Genomic DNA, 12,240 nt, shown 5'->3' on the forward strand with positions numbered 1-12,240 from the left:
CTATTTTTCAGCTACTGTTCAATTTATTTTTCTTTGATTTCCTTCAATCACATAGACGTTTCAGAAGCATGTTCTACCTTCTCCAGGGAGGTCACCAGCTCAGAAGCAGACCTAGAAATCGAAGGAGTAGGCAAAGATGTAAAGCACCAAGCGCTCCTTATCTGTCCCCTGAGCAAGAAAGAACCGAACTTCTCATGAAAAACATCACTCTCACCTGTGTTATCAGGGTCTCCTGAAATCAAGTACAAAGTCAGAACCTGGTGAAAATTTCTAATGAAAATGTAATCGGGTTTTGAAGTTGTCCAGGCACCGTAAGTGCCCAGAGCTTTAATGTGAGGATCAAGTGCAAGGTCAATATCAGCACTGGTATGAGTGTGAGAAAAAGGGGCTGGAAACCTTCATGAGAAAGTCAGAGTAAGCAGACTTTTCCCTGGAAGGAGAGGTCTCCTGGGAATACCCGACAGAGCTTTGTGGGATTCACCCAGAAGTCAAAACATTAAAACAGTCGCCAATCAGATAATGTCACTTCGATAGCAACTGATGTCATCAAATCTTAATATACTGGGGTTTTATTGCATCACTATAGACACAGGTAGGCGTTAGAGAGTCATTTTTTAAATTTTTTTTAATTTTTCAATTTCAGTTGGCATGCAATATATTAGTAACAGATGTACATCACAGTGATTAGACATTTATATAACTCACAACATGATCAGCCCGAGAATCTGACACCCCACATAGTTATTACAGTATTATTGACTATATTTCTTAAGCTATACTTTATATCCCCATGACTATTTAATAACTACCAATTTGTACTTCTCGGTCCCTTCTCTTTTATTGCCCACTCCTCAAACCCCCACGTCTTGCAACCATCAAAATGTTCTCTGTATCTTTGAGTTTGTTTCTGTTTTGTTTGTTGATTTTGTTCTTTAGATTCCACGTGCAGATGAAATCATATCACATCTTTTCAATGTATGCATGAAGCACTTATTAGCAGCAGAGAGAGTCTTTGCCCTCATGACAATTACATGTTAGCCAGAAAAGACCGAAATTAAGCAATCTGACTACAAGTCAGATCATCGTTACAAGCAATGACAAAGCCCGTGCAGGGTAGAGTGGGGTTCTCACGGTGTACCTGGGAATCCTGGGGGTCCCCGAGACCTTTTCAGGGGTTCTGCAAAGGCACCAGTTTTCACACTAACCCTACAACATTCTTTGCCTTTCCACGCTCGTTCTCACATGACAAGAGATCCGTGGAGCTTTGCAGAGGCCCCTGGCCGTGCGGTGGGATCATCGCCCTCACGGCTCACGGCACGTGTTTGTCTTGCCCTGCCGTTTTAAACGTTTCCAGTTTTACTACAGTAAATAGCATTCCCTGTCACCCACATAAATAAAAGCTCTTCAGGGTCCATAGTAATTTTTGAGTGTGAAAGGGTTATAAGACCAGAAAGTTTGAGAACTGCTCTAGTTTTCAGAAAGTCATCAAAGCCCAGGAAGTGGGGATCATTGTGAGAACATACTGGATCAGGGACCTGAGTAAAATGCTCAAGCAGGACACACAGAAATCTAAGGAAAATCTGTGGTTTCCGGCAAATCAAAAACTCGTTCTTTAAGCGAGTATCATTTTATAAATAAATTACAGCATTTTCAGGATTTAGCTTTTAAATTTTGTTTTCTTCTAAACTGACTTGATTTTCATTTCTCTCTACAGTTATTGATAATGAGACATATGAATCTCTTCTCTTTTGACAATTAATGTATAAAGAAGTATTTTTTTTCTCTCTGTGCTACATTAATTTTTTTAATGGTAAATAATCTGAATGTAAACGTTTACTAGGAAATACTTGGAGACGGGAGCGAATTCCACAAAGAACCATTCCGTGGTCACAGCATCGTGCAAATCCCATGCACTAAAACATTCTTGAGCTATACATTTTAAACTGAAGTTATACATTTGAACATAAACATTTGTTGTGATCAATGTCATTTCGCTCATATACCTCCATTATCTTCAGTTGTAAAGAAACTGAATTATCACACAGCGTGAACAGTTATACCAATGTTCATTGTCCATATACAGTCAAACTTGAAAAAGCATACTAGTCAAGCCAGTAACATTGGTTGAATCTAAATCAGTTGAAAAACCAAACAAGTCCTTCTCTATTCCTGGGACCAGGACAGTTTTGTTTTCACATTAAATATTATACATTGAAAGTGGCTGACCGGATGAAATCAATATTCTGAAGACAGAGACCTAGAAATGAAGTTTAAAAACACTTCTGCCCATGGTGCAGCCACAACACTCTAAGTTTCTTGCATATCAAGCTTTCTCTGTCAGTTAATGTTACAAATGGTAGACGGGCTGAGCCACCATGTTCACGGGATCCTCAGCAGAACTGTTACGTCTGAGCTTTTTAAATTTCTAATAAAGATTGGGAGAAAATAACCAGTTTATCACCACAGGCTACTTTCTATGCCAAGTAAGTTTGTAAATTGACGAATTTATCTAGGAACCATAAAAAGAAACTGCTGCTATAAATGAAACTGATTCGTAGGGCAGTTTAAACAAAAGTCAATATTTTTACTCTATAAAGTTAACTTATGGTTAGATATGACTAAAATGCTTTGAGGTTGATTTAAATCGGTTCGATAATCTTACAAATAATTGGCAGTTTTTCTCATTGATTTTGTAATTTATAACAGCCCTTTTGTATTTATATATGATTTTCACCACCTCTTTCCTTTATTTGATTTTGCTCTAAGAATTTACTCTCATTTAAAATAAAATGATAGTTAACCTCCAAAGCACTCTTAACCTTCCGCCAAGATCAGATAGCAAGAGAGTGGAAATGAATGGCAATTCTGTCCGTTACAGATGTGTATAAATCTTGTCGGCATTATTTTTCATGGTCCCCATAAATAGAAGATATAACATCATTTTGAAAGAGTCGGTTTAACCCTAAAGTAAGTAAAGAATGTTCCTAAACTTCTTGACAAATGTCAGTCTAAACGAAGCTGCCGCTGTCCTGAATGTCTCTTAAGTGTGTGTTCATCATTCCTCCGATTCAACAGCATCGCCGAGCATTCACTGAGCACCTAGTTGAGACATTGCCTAGTTCTAGCAGCTGTGTATTCTAGTACATTCTTGTTAATAACACTTTCCTCTTCATAGTAAAATGATCCTTTGGAATTAAATCGATAACCTAGTTACCCCTTAGAGCCCTTATTTTGTTCTTGTGGCTTCGAGTTCTACTAATGATAACCTTGATAACTACATCTGTGTCCTCAGAGTTCATTTACATATAATCAAAACATAATCTGGGAAATTATTTATGACCTAGAAAGGTTAAGTTTGCCAGGTGATGCTTACAGCTGGTGTTAAAATCAAGCCCGGAGTCCCTTTCTAACTACATAAATTCCCATTATATCCTCCATCCTGTCATTTAAAAAATTAAGCTTGTCCTTCCCCAAAACACAGCGTCCACAACACATCTCCCACCCATCTTTTTCCTGGGAATGTCTTTACTTATTTTAGGGTTAAGCTGATTTTTTCAAAATGACATATTTATGGAGACCATGAAAAATAATGCCAACAAGATTTATGCACATCTGTAACGGACAGAATTGCCATTCATCTCCACTCTCCTTCTATCTGTTCTTGACGGAAGGTTAAGAATGATTTGGAGGTTAGCTGTTATTTTATTTTTTAACGAGAGTACATTCTTAGAGCAAAATCAAATGGTGGGAGTTTCTGCTTTTCCACACTCACTTAGTGAGTCCTTGTTTACTCGTGCTCTGGGACAGGTGTTCAACTAAAACAGACCGAAATCAGCAACTCCCGATAAATCACCTTAAAACTCGTAGAGACAGCGGTGTGCAGCTAGCTGACCACAGCCGGGCGGTGCTGTTTGCTCGGCTTCTGGGTGGCGGACACCCCCGGGCACCCACAGTGGTGTCGGCAGCAGCATGGTCCTCCCAGTGGTCAGGCGAAGGGTGTCCAGCCATTGTTGGCCTTCCTGCCCTTCCTGTCTACTTCGTCACTCAGTCCCCAGGAGCTTTTCTTTTAAAATGACTCTTAATGGAGCATCTTTCTCTCCCTTCCCAGCTCAGCCACCACCCCGGTTAAAATCTCTTCAGTTACTGCAGGTTTCCTGTCTACACTGTGGAAAAGCCGGATCCTAGTCTCTCCACTGTCTCGACACAGCATCTAGCTACCTTCCCCGCAGTGTTCAGAAGCTCCACTCTCGGCCTGCCCCTGCCTTCAAGTTGTGTAATACTGCGCAGTCCCTCTGTTAAACAGCTAAAATTCCTCAGAGTCTGGTCTGTTTGGAGGGTTAAGGTCGCATGGTGGGGGTAGGGTTAGTTTTCTCTGGGCAATCAGGCATCAAGGAAGGCTGCATGGAGGAGGCGACATTTAAACAACACTTTATACATTTAAGAGAATTTTGAGGTTGACAGAGAAGGGAATTTCAGGCTAAGAGAACAGAGAAAAATAACTTTTTTCGTTCTTATCTCTTCGCCCTAACACTCAGTTTTGTTTGGTTTTGTTTTTAATTTAAAGCAGGCCACTGCAGTGATCTACACCTTGAACGTCTCATTTGTAAAATGAAAGCTCACGGGTGTTGAAAGAAAATGCTAAGTCATGTATGGGGCGGTACTGTGATAAGGTTTTCAGGACAAACACCTTCCAATCAAGGCCTTATTATTATCAAACCATGTGGCTCTGTAATTAGATAATGAGATAATAATGCTAATAACTGACATTTGTACAGCAGTTTATGTTTTTCCAAGCACTTGCACATCCATTATCTCATTAGGTGCTCGCATTCGCGGAGGTTAAAATTTATAGACAGGATAACGGAGAGCGGTGGAGAACACGCAGTCGGAAGCCAGACCGCCTCGCGAGCGCCCAGGCCCACCACCGACTGTGTGGTCTCAGGTGGTGGGACCTTCGGCTCCGTTGACACAAACGGGGATGGTAGTCCCTTCCTCACTGGAGTCTTGTTAAGATGTAATGAGGTGATAGATGGAAAGTAGTCCGGGCATGCGCTGGAGCTTAGTAGGTGCTCGGCAGAGGTAGGTAGGCTGCTGTGGCATTGTCATCGTTGTTGTTAGTGCTTTCATAACCTGAAGGTGGGCTAGAGCCCAGGACTGCTGAATCTGAAACCTAGATTTTTTTCCCAGCACACACCTATTCACTCCACGTACATGACTGTGACCTAATGTCTTATGGATGCTACATTGTAGGCTAATGGCTTTTTTTTTTTTAATTTCTGTTGACATGCACTATTATTTTATGTTAGTTTCAGGTGTACAGCGTAGTGGTTAGAAATTTATATAATTTATAAAGTGATCCCCCAATGAGTCTAGTTCCTACCTGGCACTATACATGGTAATTATAATATTATCGACTATATTCCTTGGGCTGTACTTTACAGAGAAAGACAAATACCATATTATCTTACTTAAAATCTAAAGAAAAAAATAAAATAATGAAATAGCCACTGTCCTTTTCTGTTGCAAAGCATGTAATTTAATTAAGGTTTACTGTATTCTGGGACTGGTGTTCCCCTAAAGCAGGCAAGAACCAGCAATTCCAGATGAAGTCTCTTTAAACCTGTGCGAACAAAGTGAGTGTGCATGATCATGAAAACTCGAAAATACCTGGTTCATTTAAGAACTGTCTAGATGTTGTAATGAATGTGTTAGTACGACCCACAAGTGAGTCTGAATTTTCGCATGGAAAATTAACATGGCAGCCTTTCCATCCGCCGGGGTTGAGCTCTGTCCCGCTGGTGATGGAGGGCAGGCTTCCCTGAGCCAACACCAGGGTCATCCCAGCAGGGGTTGTTGGGGACGTGCCACAGTCTGACATGTGAAGATTTTTCCTGCACACAAATTGACTTCCATGTAGGGAAGAACCTTTCAACTCTAAATGTTGATATGTGTATATGACCTGACTGGTACTTTGCTATGAAATGACATCAACTCCTGGACTTGGACATGGAGGACGCAGATCTAAGTCTCATCTTTATTCCACCAAGTGGGTGACACTTGGATGACCTCTTAACCTCTCCCTGCCTCTGTTTATGCATCTCAGGGGAAGGAAGAAGGCACAAGGGGACTTTTTTTCTCTAGTCAATTCATATATTGGAAAACATATTGAGATATTGGTCTCACATCCAAGATGCTCTGTTCCAAGAGTCTTTCTAGCATCCATGTCCCTCAATTCTGAGGTTCTCTTGGAATTCCTCCCCTCTGTCCAGTTGGGACTAGTGTGTCTCGATCAGATTGACAACATATACTCTCTTGGATTTTGTCAATTTATCAGAAAATGGTTTCACCTCCTCTTCCTGGCCTTCAGGGCTGAGTCGTTTTAAGTAGATACCTGAGCTCAGCTTGTTCTATGACAGGGAAGGTTCAAAATGATCAAAGAAATCACTGGGACCCTTTCTTTGGTCAATGTCCTGGAATAATACATACCGGAGTGTGTCTTCTGCTTTCTGTGACCTAAGAGGACATTATCATCTACGGTTCCTCGTGTCTGAGCAGTGGGAATTTCACGTCTCAGACCCTTCCTCTCCTCCCCGTCACCCCAGAAACCCTCTCCTGTTGCCCCCATCACGCATCCTCGGGACCGCAGCCTAATTTTATCCCTAGTCCAAGCAAGACTTGATGGAAAGTCATACATTTTTGGAAAAAAAGACGAAATCATGAGTTAAAGCCCAAAACTATAAATGCTTTTGAAATCTCTGGAAAATTGGTATCTTCTACCTCAACACGCAATAATGTTTATAAAGCTAATCAAGTGTTAGTGTTATATACATTCTACTTCTAATATGAGTAATTAAGAATTGTTCTATAATTTTAACCTTTTTCATCTTCTCATATATCTTTCTAAGACTGAAATAGAACATAAATGCTGTCGATTTGAAGCCTAGTGAGCAATGGAAAAATCATTTCTAAAATGTGTGCGGCCTTTTCGCTCTTGTCCTTGTGATATTGTCCTTGCCAGGTGATACGTCGGAAAGTAACATTATGCTATATCGCTCATTGTTTCAGTGACCTTTGTCCGGGTACCTCTAGATTTCATGCTGGAGATGGGTGAACAAAGTGATGAGATGGAGAATCTTGGTTTGTTTTTCGCCGAGTAATAACCAAATACACAACTGATTCTACAAAAGATGAGCAGATCTGATTATTTTATCACGTCTATTTCAGGAGCACATAAATCATATTTCTAATTAAAATCCCTTTGAAAAGGGACTTTATAAATTGTCACCTTAAGATCCTACATGGAGAGCATTCGTAGGTTTCTAGAGATAATTTTATAAATTCATTCAGAATTTACAAAATTGTTTAACTCGCTAACTACATCTGTAATAAAGTTAATCAAAATAAAGTCACACAATCTCTTCAAAAGGAAAATAATCAGGTCATGCAACATTTTATAGATTATGTTAAACTATTTATATGAGATTAATGAGATTAGTTTATTCCATTTTATTGACATTTCCCAAAGTCTGTGCATTGTTCCGTTTCAATTTTCACTGCCCTGGAGATGCATCATCACGGGGCAGGGAGTATGGCCAGGGCGTGGGTGGAGTGTCCTGAGGAAAATCGCCAAAGTCAGTCTCAGTGGGATTTCCTTCCCTACCCCACCCGTCAGGCAGAATGATGACCACCGGGCTTAAAGGGCATTTGCTCTGCCTCTACTCCCTTCCATTGAGCTGTGACCTTAGGAGGGTGAGGTCCAACGGGAAAACCCTCGCCCACAATTGGCCGCTGTTCTCCCCGTACCTACCTCTTTCTCCGCCTCCTTGCAGTTAGTCTCCATGTGCTCCTGCCATCATCATCTATCTGCCTGTCCCTTCCAGAGGCTCTCTCATGTCTCAGCCTGGGCATCCCCTGGGCCTCAGGGACCCCCACCTTGACTCTGTCTCTGTACCTGGCAGTTCCCACAGCAGCGGTGGGACAGTATGTCACTGACATCCAGAACGAAACACTCAGATTATGCATTCCCCATAGAGACAACGTATATCTGGTGATTACATCTGTAATACCATCAGTATGGATTAAACGATGTTTTCCAGGCCATTGCAAACATCGTCATCTGATATATACTGTTTGGGACTCTATTTTCTAAATGAAAAGAGAAAAGATTACAATTGTGCTTTTGTTATGTCCTTGGCAATGAAATCGAGGCTGGATGAAAATGTTTTTATTTCCTTGCTTGATTTTTTCCCCCAGAATCTGCAGAGATTCCAAAATACCAAGTCTTATCCTTATTAGTTAATTGGCTTATTATTCAATATCCGATGATGAAAAAGTATTTTCTCATTGTTTAGAAGTTCCATCAGGCATCAGAGGGGAGGGGGGAGGTCTCGAGTGGCAGAAAACATGTGAAACCACCGATGCTTTTTAAGAGAAGACACGTTATTTTTATGTAAAATAAGGCTTATGTCACATTAACTCTGCAAGTCGCCTTTGAAATATAAAGCCATGTTCTATTCTTGAAAGAAATAAGGAGCTTGAAATGTCATTACACTTATTAGAAATAATACTATTGTTTAAAACAGCCAAGGGAGGTTAGGGATGGAACAATGATTATGTCATAGTCTCTGTGTATACACTGACCTTCCATCGGAAAAGAACTAACTCTGCTGTGGTCCAGATAACAAGAGAGAGCTGCGTTGTCCAGGCTTCCTCCCCACAGCGCACCCCAGTACCCCACCCCTTCTCAGCACACACGACGGAAAATGGCGAGTGCCTGGACACTCTTCCACACCGCTTCTCATTCCCAAAGTGTGCATGAAATTCGATCAAAGAACATTTCCTTAAAAAGAAGACGAGAAACTCTTCCAACGGCCCCATCCGCATGGACTACAAGAAAAATGAAACAATTTCTTCTGCAACGTATAGTTAAAGGACGAGGCCAGGAACCTGGTCTCGCTTCTCCGTCACTCGCGCTGGCGGCCACGGTAGTGGCGCCGATTTTAACTCTGTGTCCTCTCTCTTTGTTCTAACGTGAACCACCGTGATGGCAGAGATCGCTGCCCATCAGAGATCACGTGAGATCAGGGTGAATGCTACTTTGTAGGAAGAGCTATTAATATTTTAAATACTGTCAGCCTTTCAGGCATTGAGCTATTACATCATCACTATTTATACAATAGAATTTGTCACTGACTGGAAGGTTTCAAGTGTCTTAGCATCCTCGTAATTAAGTAGGAGATATAATTATATTAACGCAATTACCATGCAGCCAAAGGTAGACTTTTAAATTATGTCAAATGTTTCTGATATTGTCTGATCCAAAAATAACTATTTGATTAACTAATTTGTCTCATAAGAAATGTCTCTATGTAGGTCAGGGTGAGATCATTTGAAAAATCTACTCTGTTGAGAACTTCTAAACCTCAAAAAAAAAAAATCTCATTTAAGAGCTAGAGTCAAATTATATGGTCATTTTAGTTCACAGAATTCAAAGCATAGATGGCTGGAATCATGTGCATGTGATAATTCTAGGCCACTCTCAATAAATAATACATGTCATTTCTGCTTCACTGAGGCTGTCACTTACCGCTCTAAATGACTTTCAATGCAGGGCCCAGTCTGCTCTCCCAGAGTGCACTTCAGCTCAATTCCAAACCTGAAGGGTCCTTCCAGTATCCGGCCAGCTACCATAGCAACCAGACCCTGGCCCTGAGTGAGACAGCCCCATCGCAGCTCCCCGCCCGCAGCACACAAGCCCGAGGTGCCAGCCAGAGTTTCAGCCAGGTACGTGTGGGAACGGGGCCCCCCGCTGTGTTGGTCCACGGGCTCCAGAGGGACAGGCGGGGGGGGGGGGCAGGGCTGTGAGGCATAGTGAGCCCTCCCGCCTTTCTGGGGCATGCCCCACAACTTAGGAACGATGCCTCCGGTGGTGTGAGTGAAGGGAATGAATAACAAAATACCACGATAGAGTAACGCTGAATCGTAAACAGGTTTTCTTTAGGACTATCTGTCTGTTGCTCATGCTGTATTTATGTTGTACATATTTATCTGCGTGACTGTGTCGTTACTATTTCCGTGTCTGTATGAGGTGTAAATATGGCATACGTTCCGATTTCGTGCATGCACCTGGAACAATTTTTTTTTCTCCTAAGAAAAGCATGAAATTATTCTTTGGGATTAATCATATAAAGGAATAGAATATAAATGCATAATCAAGTATGTAGAACTCTTCGAAGGTAATTGGGATTAGTTTAGGAATAGTTACACCTCACTGAGGTCGATTTTGAAATGTGCTCTTAGCCATTTCTTTGCAGTACACACTAGTTCTTATCATTTCACTGCCCAGATTTATCAGCTGCCGTTCAAGCCAGCTACAGGTTAATAGACATTAGAAGTGGCTCCTAATCTGAATTTTTCTTCCACAAAATATGTAAATGTTGTGATCCATAGGTAGGTAAAAAGGTAGATAGACAGTATTTTGGTTTTGATCATTTTACGGTTCGAGCTATGTTCAATCAACCTTCAAGAATTACTTTATCAGAGGGCTATCTTGTTTTAAGCTATTTTAACCTTGTTTTCAGCGGCATGAGTCCCTTTTAATCTCTGTGCTTTTAAAAGCTCCTGGAATGAAGATCCCACAGCCCCAAATGCAACCCCTTCGGCTAATGAGTTTCCTTTTGTCCTTTCTGCGTTTATTGGGCAATACCTCTGCCACGCTACCCACCACCAGCAAACCCACTTTCGTCACCAATTAATTGCTAATATTTATCCATGTGTCTTTCCAACTAAACTAAAAGCTACTTGAGGGTATGACTATTTTCATCTTAATCAGCAGCCCCTAGCCATCCACATGGCCCCCCAAGAAATACCTGCAGACGGACAGGAGGCAAGGCGAGTCAGAATGGCATAGTGTAGTCACCGCGGGGTGCGTCCTCTAGGTGTCGTGGGTACAAATGAAGCGAAAGCCGAGACGTCTCAGTGCATTTCAGTTATTAGATTATGGTCCCAGCTATATATTGGAAACATGATTGCTTCCTTCAAGCGACCCCCTCGTCCATCGGTGGCTTTGTGACTTGCACCTCATGACGCCGAGCTGTAGGATAAAAGGGTGTGATGAGTACAAGGTTCCACTGAGAAGGGCCTGTCCCCCGCAGTGGCTCGGTGCACGGCCACAGCTCAGGCAGCGCCTCCGTGTGGGTGGAGAGATGGCTGTGTGTGGTGCTGGTGAGGGGAGGACCTTGATGCCACCGAGTCGGGGTTTTGCGGAGGGACACAGTGGCCAGCTTGGGCACAGGACATTTCCCAGGTCCAGAATCGTTGATCTTTAAAAGCGCTGGCCTGTGCTACGCCCCTTACAGAAATGTGACAGCATACGTGAGAGAAGTTCTAAATATGGGTTTTCATCTGCTTGAAAAATTACTTTATATATACAAATATATGTTTATTTATTATATCCACAAAACAGTCATTATGTTTTATTGCATATAAACATAGGCTGTTTGAAATATCGAGGGATGTTATTAGCATAGAAACTATTAGAATTTTTAACTATTATTATTTTTACCCCGTATCGAGCCACACTTCTAGGTCTAAGAGGCCACACTCAGTAATAAGGCACATTTTACACTCAGATTAACCTATGAAAGCTATGACTTTAGCTTTTGCCAATTTTCTGGAATTTCCAAGACACGTAGCATGGATAACAATAAACTTCTGCCTTCTTTTATTTTTTTTCTTGAACTTCCTTATTACCTTTGCTTGGCTTTTTCTCATAAATAGCTAAGACCCCTGTCATCGGAACTGAAAACTGAGTCAACTAAAAAACAAAAACAAACAAACAAACAAGGCAGTATGCTCAGAGCTGAGCATCTCAAAAATGCAAATATTCATATAAAATGAAAAGTCAATTAACTTATCAGCTTATCTCTGAGCACCTTATAAGCCTGTTCACACATCGCTATTAATAACCAGCTGTTAAGTCAAAGCTTCTTATAAGATGAATAATCGCCATTTATTGAGCACCCAGAAGGCATCTGTTTTGCACGCATCCTCTCACGCAATCCCCACGACAGGGCCATGTTGAGATCTATACTTTAAAGACGCGAAGACTCAGGCTTCTCACAGTTAGAGACGTCGTCACACACCACTGTTTTAAGGCAGCAGCAGTAGGAATGGGAACAGAATCTTGACCGAATTCAAATCTAATCACCCCAAAGAGAGAGCATGTCATAGGTTTCATTC

The 12,240-nt window shown here is 41.4% G+C and overlaps 1 protein-coding gene across 4 annotated transcripts in view; it reads left to right on the forward strand.

The window, feature by feature from the left end:
• The window catches only part of CTNND2 (catenin delta 2), a 751,200-nt gene that overhangs the window by 401,706 nt on the left and 337,254 nt on the right, over positions 1-12,240 (forward strand). For all 4 annotated transcript variants that reach the window (XM_036225698.1, XM_036225697.1, XM_016163669.2 and 1 more), the window contains one exon: positions 9,611-9,783. In XM_036225698.1, coding sequence (XP_036081591.1) covers positions 9,611-9,783 — 173 coding nt within the window. The remainder of the gene's footprint in view (positions 1-9,610; positions 9,784-12,240) is intronic.

This window comes from Rousettus aegyptiacus, unplaced genomic scaffold (genome assembly GCF_014176215.1).
Source record: "Rousettus aegyptiacus isolate mRouAeg1 unplaced genomic scaffold, mRouAeg1.p scaffold_m13_p_8, whole genome shotgun sequence".
NCBI classification, from domain to species: Eukaryota; Metazoa; Chordata; class Mammalia; order Chiroptera; family Pteropodidae; genus Rousettus; species Rousettus aegyptiacus.